At 38.1% G+C, this 14,251-nt stretch overlaps 1 protein-coding gene across 1 annotated transcript in view; it reads left to right on the forward strand.

Moving 5' to 3' along the window:
• Window positions 1-14,251, forward strand: part of KIAA1549L (KIAA1549 like) — a 72,904-nt gene that overhangs the window by 42,952 nt on the left and 15,701 nt on the right. The window contains exons 14-16 of the mRNA XM_050898018.1: window positions 1,315-1,532; window positions 7,230-7,359; window positions 12,830-13,177. Coding sequence (XP_050753975.1) covers window positions 1,315-1,532; window positions 7,230-7,359; window positions 12,830-13,177 — 696 coding nt within the window. The remainder of the gene's footprint in view (window positions 1-1,314; window positions 1,533-7,229; window positions 7,360-12,829; window positions 13,178-14,251) is intronic.

Genomic DNA, 14,251 nt, shown 5'->3' on the forward strand with positions numbered 1-14,251 from the left:
AAGGAAATGTATATAGATCATCTGGGTGCCAAGCTGATCTTTCTATACTGAGCAATCCATCTCATTCAGAGCAAGAAGGGATGCAACAGGACCATGGCTTTGCTCAGTCTGCACAGAGGGTCCAGCCTGTGCACAGAGGGTGCAGCTGTTTCCTGGGAACAAGGTGGGGAAGGCACAAGCATCTGATCCAGGTGCTGGCCATAACCCATGCTTTGGCTCCAACACTTGTATGATTATTCATGTTTTTATGTAGACTTGATCAAGACTGGTCCATTTACAAAGGACTGAGGTTTTTATATAGTTGTTAAACATGGTGGGGATAAGCCAGAGAGGTGTCTTGTCTGCAATCTCGCACTGTAACAGTCATTTAAAGATCAGCCAGAATCTCCCTGATGCTGTTTAAAAGCAACAGTGAGGGCTGCCGCCAGAGACATAGTAAAAGACAGTGTCATCAGGCTTCCCATGTGGGCCTGGATCAGAGCAGTCTGTCGTGCTCCATTTCGTGCTTGTATTTTAAGCCCTGATGTGCCATGTAGTTTCCAAACTCAGAGAAAGGCTTATTTAGATTTCAGCATCTATTTTCTGTAAGTCAACAGGATGGCATTCCTGGTACTGTGTGCTCTCTTGTACGTACATTTCTAGAAATTTGTGAGAAGACTGTGGAATTTGACTCTGGAAGCACAAAGCCCAAGTAAATTGCTCATTTCCATGTAACTGACAATTTGAAGCAGGAGGGAAATTTTCTCAATACTTAGGAGCATCCATTGGACCTGACCTGTACCAGGTCAGACCTAACACCCATTTATTTAAGGATCCTGTTTCTGACGGGCCCATAACAGGTTTGTAAGGAAGCATATAAATGAAAGGAACACATGATGATATTTCACTGGAATTCTTCCCCAGCCATCACTGATGACTTATGTAAGGTTTTGTGTAGTCAGGGGCAATGTGTCTGTACTTACAGGACCTTAGAAGAGTTTTCATCAGTGAGTTCTCCCTGTGGTGCCCAAAAGCAAGCACAGTGTTCGGTCATGACAATTGGCGAACATCATCAGTGTTTTTCTTCAGTGGGTGTATCTGAGTCACTGTTGTAATGGTACATAGTTTTTAGGCTAAAATTATTTAACCATCTGCTAAGCCATAAAAATGCAGCGACTCTGTTCACTTGCAGTTCCTCACTGCTTACAGATGGCACAGTGTGGTACAAAATGCGCTCTGTAAAATGACACATGCAGCGCATCAAACACACTCTGACAATATCATTTGGAAGTAGCCAGCCCAGCACCGTCCTTTAAACGTCTTTTTGCCTTTTAGGTGAACAAGGCTTTGAAGCAGAAGTCCGATATAGAACATTACCGCAACAAGCTGCGCTTGAAAGCCAAGAGGAAGGGGTACTATGATTTCCCACAGGTTGATAACAACAAGGGGCTGACAGAGAGAAAAAGGATGTATGAAAAAAACCAGAAAGAACTTGACCATATTTTGGATCCAGATGCAGATGTCTCATCTCCGTTTGCTGAGCCTAAGAACAGGTGAGACGTTTTATATGCAGTTCTTCGTCTGGGAGGAAAGTTGATGCCCAGGGGCTGTAGGCAATCAAAGGAGCCGTTCTTAATGAGCCAACTGTTTGTTGCATGGTCAGCTGGCCCCTTCTACTTTATGAAGAAAATTCATATAACCCATGATTATTTATGCAAGTATGTCATCTGGTAAAACTGCAATGTGATTGAAAAGAAAGAAATGGAAAGACAAAAAAATAAGGGAAGGAACTGTTGCAAGTTCTTGTGAGTCATTTTCCAAGTAAGGTAAATAGAAAAAGTGGTAGTAATGTTTTTGGTAATACTGAGAGTGGACTTAGGCCAGGAAGTTAGCATCTGAATTTGTTCTTTTCCAAAGTTCAGTGGTGTTATTATTTTGTCATTATTTTTATCTGAATATAACTATTGCAGTAGGCATAAGATAACACAACCAGTACGTTGCCCATGTATTTCAGTAAGTCCTGCAGGGATGGTATCTGTAAGGTTGTGTGTGTGCCTGTTATTGGTGATCTTCCTGTGCCTTTAACAGAGAAATTCATAATTTGCTCATCTGTGACGTGAAGCTGGCCTATTGTATAACAGTACTAATGTTTGATTAACACTTCACTCTCTCTTGAGGATGGCACACCAGTAGTATTCATCTCCCCATTTTAGAAACGAGGGGGGAGTGTACATGCTGATTCTGCCTGAGCCTACGGTGGGTGGGTGGGTGGGTGGACCTGCTCTGTTGCTGGTGCTCTCTGAAACACATGTTGAAACATTGAAAAGAGGAGATCACACCAGTGCTACTCCAGGAATGGCACAGTATGCAGATTCCTCTTCCTTAGGGGTGGTGGAGGTGTGAAGGATTATAAGAGAGTGTGTTTGCCGTTGCACCTCGCACCACGAGGGCTCTGGTTCTTACTGTAATCAGGGACCAGCAGCAGTTGATCCATGAGAGGAAAAGGGATACTAAAGTACATTTCCTCTGGAAATGGCCCTCATGCCTGGAGGTGCAATCTGGCATCCCATCTCCTGGAAAGTTCAGACCAAAGTTTTCCTATGAGCATAAATCATGATTGCAATCAAAGCATTGGTGGTGACACGGTCTTTGCACACAGTGCAACTTCAGCAATTACCCTTGGGGTACAGAGATGAAAAAGACTGTAATGGGAAATATAAAAGCAGTGTGGGCTTGGAATATGGGCAAAAGCTGTGATCAGATGAACTTCTATAGGCCTAGAGTTAAATGACTGAGGGATACTGCCCTTGATGGGCCGTTTCCCAGGGTTGCACTGGTCAATGAAGAAAAAAGATGCTGACTTAACTGTATGTTATGTCCTTGCTGGAGGGTCTGGGGCATCATTTCCTTCTGCAGTTTTCCAGTGAGGGAGGAATAAATTACTCCAAGTGCACTGAAAAGGTAAGATACTGAACCCTCAGTACACAGGAGTCCTGCTCGGTCTGCACGCTCTGTCCAGAAGATATAGATGGAACAGTAGAAACATTGATATGACTGTGTGCTGTACATATAGTGAAGGACTGAGGCATTACTTTGGATGTTTGTTATTTGTCGCATCATGTAGGAAATGTTTAAAACATTACACATGAAGCTTTAATGCTAGCCATCTGCTTTTTGTTAAATATACTGATGTTTGTTTGTTCATGTGCCAATGTGCTGAAAGGTCCTGGAATACATTTTTTCTGTGTGTTTTCTAATGTGTTGTGTAAACCTGTCATAGTCTATTTGAGATAGTGATCACTGGCATGATATAAACTGCTTGAAGGCAGGTATACTGCTGTAGAGAAATGATTTCATTGTGTAGCTGAACCATAAAAGGCTGACTGCCGAATTTACTTGTTAAATATATAGTCTGTATCCCTACACAGGAAGACAGAAGAACCATTTCTGATGCACTTTCTGTAAAGACACGAAGCATTTAATGAACTTCACAGATGTTGCAGATGTTTGCAGACAAACCAATTCCAAAGTCTATGTTTCCATACTAAGACCTGGAACTGAACTTGATATGCTGCAACACACATGACAGCATTATTGTCTTCATTTTTCTAACTAAAAATAAGATGGCTAAAATGGCATACTGCTGGAGTAAAACCTTGAATAATACTAGAAGGTAACGTGGGTTTTGGTTATTGATAAATGAATCAGTACAATTGTATTTCTGTAATGAAATAAAATTGCTTTTAAAGCAATCTAGGTTAGCATAAAATTGAAAAGATTTGATTTCTGACTTTTTCTGCTTGGAATCATTGTTTATATCATTTTAGTTACAGCAATTAAAAACTGAAAAATTGCATATTGTTTTTAAAAATAATATCACTTAGGAGTAAGTCAAAGATTTCAAAGTTTCTAGGGAAAAGGTCTATTCCACTCTTTTCTGTTTTGTATATATTCCACTAACTTAAATCACATTATTACAGCATTTCCAAAATATATCAGAAAATAAAGATGCAGTTGATTACATTACTCAAGAACACCTTTACATTTTGGATTTGTTTTAAATTGTATTTAAAATTGATTTACAAAACACTGCTACTAAATAATTTGATTTGTTCAAGAACAAACAGCTTTGTGCTCTTAGTAACTTGAGTCTTCTGTACCATAAAATTCATGTTTTAAAATGTTCTAGTTGTGTTCCCAGAAGGCACTTGCTAACCCATTTGAATACCAGTTGTTAGCGTTCATACCTCCTTTCTCATTAGTAAAACTTTCTTAAATGAGTTAATTGGCAATCTCAAGGCAATTTTTAAGAGCCTACTGATGATATGCACTATTCTGGGATTTTCTTTAATAGTTTGTAATCAGGTCAAGAATCTGTATGTATTAGAGAGCTGTATATTTGAATCCCTTAGAAAATATATCACAACTGCATCAACTAAGTATTTATGGACCTATTGTAAAACATATATGAAATTTTAGAGACCTTTAATGTAAGAACATAAAGATTGTCAGATCTGATTAGCCTTAGCATAACCTAGTTTCCCATGTTTTCTGGTAATACCGGTGGTATAGTCTTGGAAGACACAAGATAAGGCACTTTAATTTATTCAATATTATTTTTATAGGGGAAATTTATTCCAAAACCTCTGCTTGTCTTCTGCTTTGGCAGTGCATTTGGGACTTTCAAACATGCGCATGGAGATTTGTGATTAAAAGTCACACAGAAGTTTTTGAAAGTTGCCTTAAAATTAAGTATGTGCCTGAGTACTTAGTTTAATCAGAAGTGTGAAATTGATGGTTTTTTGCCCTACCTTTTATCCTGTCTGATCATGTAAATGTCTGTCTGTCTGGATTTCTGCAAACCAGTTTCTGCTGCTCTAATCTGTCAAGGCAAAAAGTTCTGTTAACCAAATCTGTAATATCTGAAGAATGATTTCTTCTTAGCAGTGAATTCATTTGAACTGTGCTGTCTTTTCATTTCATTGATGGTTCTTGAGACGTTAAACCATGAAGTCTGTAATTGCTGAATGGAACATGCTACTTAACATGGTTGCTTCTTATGTCACAGAAATGGTTCTAGGCTTTTCAATATCTCAAATATTGTAGTACTCAAAATATCTCTTTGTAATCAGTTCAGGCAGTCCCAAACATTTCAGACTCTGGAGACCTTATTTTTACCCCACTTATTAACTCAAATAGAGCTCTCAGCCACAGGCTCACTTAACTTTAATACAAGCATTTTTTGGCCTTCAATCAAATCTTAGCACAAGATTGCATTTTTTCTCAAGTTACCTGGCAAGCATAGGAGAATGTTGGAAGTCACCCAAGTCTTCTCCCTTCAATAGCCCCCTTCCAAATTTCTGTTTTCAACTCTTCTCTGATTGCCACAAATGTATCAATCATGGCTGAAAGGCTGTTGTGATCTGACTGATGTTTATTGCCTTTGAAACCCTCCCTTGCTGTAGCCTCAAAATCATCCCAACACTGTGTTGAACCCTCTACCACAGCAGCAATCCTTTGCTAAGATTTGACTGAAGGCCAAAAAATGATTGTCATTTTTGAATTTTTCTAATGTAAAAATGTACTTGGATGAATGCGATACACTAAGGATGTTTTTACTTTCTCACAAATAACTGAGCAAAATAATGTTGTGGACACACAACATTACTACAACATCACTACTTGGGTAGTACTAGCTACCCAAGACAACCTTGGGAAAACAAGGAATAAGTGTATGTTTCCAGTCAATCTGTGAGGGTTAGTTGAGAACTGCAGGCTTCAAGTGCCAGAGGAAGAGACAATATATCCTGGCAGGTATGGATAGCTGTCCATCTGACCTAAGTGCAGACACTGAAGAAGCAGGTCACTTCAAAATCTGTGTTGTTACACCTTTGCTATATCGCTTACTATTGTCTGCTGAGCATAGCAACCAGGGCTGGTCCAGTGGGCCCCAGCTCGTGTTGGGGATCCATCTGATAGCACGATGAAAGTATTCAGGTGTAAATCTCACCTCGCAAACGGAGACTGAAAGCGTGAATTCAGACATAATAGTGCAACTTCTCTTACTTCACTATGAACATCGTCAGGTCCCCTGTGCAAAATGAGCAACACGCAGACATGTTAGATGTCCTGATCTACTTTTAATATTTTGAATGGAATAATTGCACAAAGCAGAAAAATAGCATGACTAGGCAAAGACAACTTTATATCAGGCTCTAACAACAGTGTAATCACTGTGTTAGTAAATGAAACTGGCATGCCATTATTTGATCTACAATGGGAGGAGTGCTTCTCTGGGATATGCAAGAAAATGACTGATGGCCAGATACACTATGAGAACAACATCTCCTAAACTTTTCTGGTTTAGATGTAGCCTTCTTGAAACATGCAGCCTGATGAAGCATGAAGTTCCTGTATCACTATTTGGCAACCACTCCTGAAGAGTTTATGTACAGATATGTTCTGTATCTTACAGAGTAATGCTATATTTGTTTTTCTATAACCAATAACAAGGGAAGAAATGGTTGGGATGGAAAGATTACAGCATATTTTGTGTATTGAGTTATATGCTGTCTTTCTATTACATTTGCTTCCCCTCGCTCCTGAGCACAGAGTGGTGAAAGCTCAACGCCTAGGGATGCCTTTGCCCTAGTGCTGCTCAGAGCTATGCTGGAAGCAGTTTAATTCCAGGGAGTACAGATCTCTGATAAAGTTGAGGCCAGTTACTGAACTGGCTATTTAAAAACAGCGTCTTACAAGCAGTTCCCTCCCACTCCTGTCTCTCTTCCCGTTCACTTTGCTGGGTGTTTGTTTCAGTGGAGTGTTATTCCGCTTCTCTCTCGTTGCTCAAGACCAGCAACCAAAATCTCTGCTCCCCATCTGAGTGTGTGGGAGGTCCTATTATTTTTTCATAATAGCACCTATTTATTTTTTATGAATTTGAATCGTATCAGCTGAGGTTAAAAGGGTTCTGATATCTTCTTGGGACATATTTCATCTGATAAGCTCCCACATATGATGTCCATGTCTTTTACGTAGCTTTATTTTCTTTAACAGTAAACAAAATTAATGATCTCTTAATAATGTTACTGATTTCTAGCACTTCCATATACATAGAAAGAATATCCTATAATAAAGTGGCATTTTTATGAACCTCATCATTTTAGAATAAAGGTAAGTATTGAAAACTGCTGCCTGTCATTTTTTTGTTTTCTTTTCGTTTTACTGTTTTCTTGTTTCATGTTTTCTAGGCAACCGATGAAGAACTCGGTATACAGAAGCAGGCAGTCTTTGAACAGTCCTAGCCCAGGAGAAACTGAGATGGATCTTCTTGTGACTCGAGAAAGACCTAGACGTGGAATCCGTAACAGTGGTTATGATGTAAGTTTATCAGATATATGCAGTGACATTTGCTCAGCAAAGTCTTAACTTACTCCTAGAAACAGGAAACTATTGATAAGTTACAAGCCAGAGTGCCATTGGGTATTTAATGTTACAGTACTTTATGTGCACTCAGCATCCTGAAAAAAGCTCAGGATACTCAGAGCACAGACTCTTTCACGTACTTTATAGCTGTACATCATTTTACAGTCTGAAATGCAAACAAAACATTTGCCTTGAAACCCGTTATTTGCCAAAGTATTGAAGTTTGAATTTAGATAGTTCTTCTAAGTATGCAGCCACTTACTTGATACTGAACTTTTTTTCATTGCAATTAAAATCCTGTGTTTGTTCTGTACCCCTGATGCCGCTCTCTTGATTCAGAAGAATGAACAACCAACTTCTGGGAATTTCATTTAAGTCCAGCTGTCAGTGTTTTGTGGAAATCCTCTAGGAAGAGATACTGTCCTCTTACTACATCAGAACTGGGAGAGTTTTGCATAGGTAAATGTCAAAACCAGCCAGAGGAGATGCTGGTTTATGGTCCAAGGAACTCACGCAGCCAACACAAGGCAGATGAGTTGTCTTGTGCAGTCTGAACATACACTGGGTGCAAGTTGACACTGCGTGCACCCAGAATGATAAAAATAGCCCCCACACTAGGGTAATGTAGAATTTTTCAATCCTTCGTCACGTGTACAGAATGCTGTAGCTCAGCCACCCCTGAAGATCAGTCCCTAGAAAAGGTCTAAACCATTCTGGAAAATAAGGAAGTTCATCTGGTGGTTGTTCATCCTCTAAACTCTGTAGATGACAAGCATTTTGTGTGGGGCTTAATTGTCAACTCTCTCAGCTGCCAGGGATGCCTTTTTAGCAAGGTGAAGGAATGTACCAAGGTCAGGGGATGTGTTCAGGGAAGTTTAAATCTTTTACAGAATTCTTCAGGGCATGTTGTAGGTGTCAGATTTCTTAAATGATTTTCTGCATTTGGACACTTTCCATCAGATTGCATGAGTCATGTTGTGCCATGTAAGTGGGATGACTGGTTCACTGCTTTCTGAGGCGTTAGAATACATCGCTGTAGCCTGAAAAAAGAAAGGTATAACCTGTAAGTCTTACATTTTTCAAAAAGATCATTCCCCCTCCCCTCCGCCCCTTAAATGTTTCCTTTATTTTTGGAGCTTTCTTAGATAAAAACTTTGTCAAGCCAGTCTTCCGTCAGTATCCTGAAAATCCTATGTTTCAAGAAAGCAAGGGATTTTTTTAATACGCTAATAAAAGCTAGTTTTTCATAGGTGATGTTTTCCTGAAATGAATGTTGAAAACATTCTGGGAGCAGGCATGGCCTCCTGCTATTAGTTCAAAATTAATATGCCATAAGTAGTTAGCAGAAGATTTTTAAAATATATTTTAATATATTGTGTATACTACATATAAAATATATTTTAAAGAAAATTTGTTAAAAACCTTGAAAGTAGATTAATGAGCTTATGCAGATTCTGAAATGTCATGAAAGTAATTATAAACTCTGAGATCTGTGCACATCACACACAAGTTTGCTTTCGCCTTTCTTTTAACGTTGCAGTTGGACGAGCTGTCCGTGGCACAGTCTTTTTTACTGATAAGTTACATAAAATTCCTTTTGCCCGATGTGCTGCAGATTCACTGCAGTGCACCTCTTCCAACTCAAATGTATTTGCCATCTGAAAGCAGAAAAATGCCAGGGGAAAATGGGACAGGATATTGAAATTTAGTTCCCAAGCCGCAGCTTGCAGTGTGGGCTGGTTTCCCTCACTCCTGTTTGAGGTTCCTCAGAGCTGTGCCGAGCATCTGACAGGCTTGGTCTCCCAGGATATCCACGGGCGGGCACTTATATCTATATTTATGCATGGAATTCATATGGACCTCACCAGTGGTGCAACTAAACACCTCTGTAAATCTGACATCTGAAAATGGGTGAAAAAGGCTGGTTTGTATGCTGACTCTTGCGTCCTTCCTTTTTATCTAGTAACATCTGGTACCATTTTTTGACATCCACTTTGTCATTCTAAAGGTTCCAGCCTTCTCAGACTCCTGCTAACCTCTTCCTCCCAGTATGTTATCTAGCAGCAAGTCCTGCCAAAGAATAGTGAAATTTGTGTTTTATAAGCAGTTCCAAATAATTAAATTCATGAATCAAATACCTCATATTACCTTCAAATAATGAGATTTTTTTAACAGATTAACAAATTGCTTTTTTCTTTTTTTTTTTTTTTGAGCTGTTACCAGTATGCCCAGGTTCTGTGTTGAGGTTTATCTTCCGAACAATGATAAATTTTTTGTTTGGTTGGTTGGGGATTTTTTTGGTTTTTTTTAAGAAAAGAGACTAAGATCCCCCAGATTCTTTAAGAAAACTCCTTAAGAACTGCTAGACTCATATAGACAACCAAATCATGAGAATTTATGATCTGCATGATTTCGCTTTGTCCTTTAAATAGGAGAGGGAAGTAAGAGCTCAGAAATCTGCCATTCCACACTACTGATTTTTTATTTATGTATTTTTGGTTCCCCTTACATAACAAATTTCTAATATTTCAATTATGGTTTTCTAAAAATATTTCATTCCCTATACTGATTTTTTGTGATATTTCTCTGAATCATGGTCCTGTTTCTCAGAGCTAAAAACTGGTCAGGATATGAGGTCAATAGTTACATACCTGTCCGTATAGAATACATAGCTTTTTGTATTATTTTGGAGTGTATATTCTACTGTTTGATGTTCTGAGTATATTATTTGCCTTTATAGCATCTTTTATAAATGGATTATTATTGAACAGTACGTATCTTTCAATTTTAAATAAACCCAACAGGGTTTACTATCATCACCTTCACTTAGGAAGTAGATTAAGGAGATTTTATTAATTTGTTCATTATTTCCAACATGTTCACAGACAATTGTGAGTAGAGCAAATGCTATAATGAAAGAGTCTAGAACCTCGAGACTGCTAATGACCTTTGTACTAGGGCAGAAAATATTTAGGCTGTTTTTGGTGTAAAAGGAAGAAAATGACCTTATACATATCTAAGAGATCAATATACAAAAGAATTTACTGCTATAATTTTATTGATACAGTTAAGTTAATGCAACTCCTCAAAAAGCTTATGGATTAATGTTCGCATGAAGAATTTTACTGGTATAGTTGCAGCAGCAGAGTTATGCCAAAAGTGTATAAAGTCAGTACAGGATTTTCTTTTCCTTCTTCGTGTAATTCCAGTTCCTTGTATTATACAGTAAATGTGTATGAACAATATCTGGATTTTTATAACGGTAACGTTAATGTATAATGGCATCTATTTATGATACTTACGTGTTTCAGTTGATAGGAAAGCAAATGACATACATCAGAAAGTGATAGGATGAATTGAAATAAATTTTAAAACTTGAGGAAAAGTAATGGTCACCAGTCTCCTCCAAAATCTTCATGTCAACTTTTATATTGATAAATCAAAGCTGACTTAATGTTGACTGCTAATATGCATCCTTTATTCATACGATGTATTTTAGACATTCTGTAGAGGTCTAATGGCTTCACCAAGGGGTTGTAGTAGAGAACCTGATTTATTTCAGCATTGGGTACTAACAGGTCTCTTGTGGGATTCCATTCACTGACAGTTTTATGGGCATGAGGAAATAGAAGAACCATGGTTATTAATCATTTAGTTGGGGCAGTATGATTTCAGAGGCTCTTTGGTTGCTCTTATACAAACTACCATTGCATTTTATAGTCAGGCTTCTAAAATTTATCTGATTTTTATTTACTGTAACAACACAAATAACAACGGACCCAAAATGTAGGAAGAAAATTAAGGGAAACTATTTAGTTGAAGATTTCCTACAAAGTTTTTCAGTTTAAGATAACTTTGTGCAGTTACGTTGTTCCTCGCCCAATCTGATGTGTGTACCACTTAGGAAGCCTGAAGTTGGGTTTGTGGTTTTGAATTTGGATAACATACCATATAACTATTACCATATAAATTATGATTAAATTCTAATATGCAAATGATTAATTATTGTCTTAATTTTCATTTTTTATTGCTGTATTTTCATTAAGTACAAAATATAGCTATACTTATAACAGCTAAGAGACAAAACAAATTAAGATCTTTTATTTAAATTTATTGTCAGTTTTTAGGATAAGCATTTAACTCTTCTCTGAATAGCTGATAACAAAAGAAGAAAGTCAGTTTGATATTTTCCTTTGCAAATGATGAAATATGTACTATGATTGTTCTATAGTACGTATGACCGTACATAGCTTGCAAAAGGTTGGGGGCACAGTTGCTTATCTAGTCAGGTATAGAAAAGCACTATTACATGGGAGAAAAGTATGCCACACTAGGAGCTACAGAGCACTCAACTAAATTATCAGGATAGTGCTGGAATTTTTAATAAGAACATCCTGTTGTATTCTTTTATTTGTGGCTATTTTAAATGCTAACACAATTCTAACCACATGCTATATATAGAAGGAGGTACGTATCCTATTCTTCATTCCAGTTATCCTGTCTTAAATGCATTTTACTGATATTTAAAGAATTACAAGGAATTGGTTGCTTTTTCAGGTTGCCTGTTTAAAATGTATTTTTTACAACTATAGGCTGTAAAACTAATCTTACAGAATATAGATGAATTTAGGTATTTCACTGTCAAGTTCTTACAATATGATGATTTTTTCTGTCTTGGAGTTACAGGCAAAAAAACCAGAGGGGTGATTTCTGTTTGTACTTATCTGTACAGAAGGAATTACCCTAGGAGTAACCCTTCAAGTTAAGCTGCACGAGTACTATCTGCTCGTTAGAGTACATGTTTCATTCACTGTTCCCACATCAGTTGTGGATAAATTTCTGTGTAACTACTGTTTGGTGGCTAGGTAAGATGACCAAGCTGGGTCAGGATATTTTCTGCAAGGGACAGGACCTAGTTTGTGGCATCATCGTTAGTAGTCCTCACTGGGTTAGAAAGTTCAGGAAAACTAAACTTTAATTCTTCTGAAATCTTAACATGTGAGAATGGACAAAAGAATTTCAGTCTCTGTAACTGTAACAAGCAGTCCCTTGTAAGGGGTCCTTCATAGTGATGGTACTATTTAGAGAGCCATACTCCTCCTGGCACAGTTGTACTCCCATTGATACTAACAACTAAGAAAAGAATTTAAACATTAATTCTAATTGTTTTTAAGTGAATCATTAACAATTTAATCTGCTACAGAGTGTCCCTGCTAGTTTTCACAGCAAACAATGTAGAATATAAAAGGCTATTATACTCGCCTGCATCCTATCACTCCTTTCCAATATTTGTCATGCGTCTATATTGTCACAATTCCTGACTTTGTATATGTTACATCTGTGTTTGAGAATGTTTTGTGTGAAGCAGCACAAACACTGTCTTGTAAAGCTTTTTACGTATACATGCTTTTATTCCATCCAACAGACTGAGCCTGAAATTATAGAAGAAACAAATGTTGACCGTGTCAATGAGCCTCGGAGTTACACCAGGTCCCGTCAGGCCAAAGGCCACTCGGAGACCTCAACACTAAGTTCTCAGCCCTCCATTGATGAGGTTCGACAGCAGATGCATATGCTCTTGGAAGAGGCTTTCAGCCTGGCCTCTGCGGGCCACGGAGGACAGAGCAGGCAGGAGGCGTACAGCTCAGCACCGCACTTGCCCTACTCGGAGGTTGTGACCAGTGCTCCTGGTACCATGACCCGACCTAGAGGGGGGGTACAGTGGGTACCCACATACAGACCAGAAATGTATCAGTACAGTTTACCAAGACCAGTAAGTGAAACTTCTCTTTAGTATACTCTAATATCATAAAGATATTTCTTCTCTGAGACACATTTTTTAAAGAAGTAGCCCCGTTTACATGCTTAAAACCAGATGTAAAGCCACGCTTACAGTAAATCAGTATGGGTAGTGGGGTGTATGTACGTATGCTTACCCATACCCATCTCTTGCAGGAAGACCCAGTATCTATTTTAGCAGCAAGGTTGTCTTGTCTAAATTGTGCTTGAGAGAATAGGCTGCACTAAGCTCCAGGCTGTTCAACAGATCAAGAACTTGTTTGCATGTCTCCTCCTGTTCACTGAATGCGTATCAGGAAGTAATCTGGTTTTGTAGAACAACTATGTAGGCAGCTGGGTGTGAAACACTCAATGCTTCTACATGAGGTCCATCACTGAAGAGCATCATTGCAAGAGAGTGAACCAAGTGTAATAATCACTGACCTGAAATGTGGGCTGTTACTGATAATCTTGCAGTTATAGCTATTGACTTGGGACTCTAGAGATGGTTTAACTCCACAGGTTTCTTGGTTGACCTTATGTAAGTTACTCTTTAGCCTTCATTTTTTAGCCTCAAATCGTGGCTAATCTCCTTACCTCACAGAAGTAATAAATGAATTAAGAATTTAAATCCATGGGTGGAAATTGTTAATGGAATTTTGTAGGTATCTAGACAGCAGTCGCAGTAGCACTGTGCACACCCTCAGCATGTGAAATCTGAATTCCCACATACGGTATTGTGACACTCAGCAACGTATTTTCCTTCTTATATGTCAGGTACAAATCTAAACCAGAGATGATTGCTTTCAGATGAGAAATAACCCATCTATCAATATCAGTGTGAAAAGTTGTTCATTTTAAGGCTTTTTTTGGTCAGAAACGAATATTTTTTTGAAAGAATGCATTTCAAATTGAGTCCCTTACTCTGGCTAGAATAAGAGGATAATGCAGAAAAATGTCCTCAATTCAAAATAACTATTACTATGACTTCCTTCCATGACAATAAAAAAATACATTAAGGGATGCTGCTTCTGAACTACTCTGAACATATTTGAAAGCCAATGGCACT

The sequence above is a fragment of the Gymnogyps californianus genome, chromosome 5 (assembly GCF_018139145.2).
Source record: "Gymnogyps californianus isolate 813 chromosome 5, ASM1813914v2, whole genome shotgun sequence".
NCBI classification, from domain to species: Eukaryota; Metazoa; Chordata; class Aves; order Accipitriformes; family Cathartidae; genus Gymnogyps; species Gymnogyps californianus.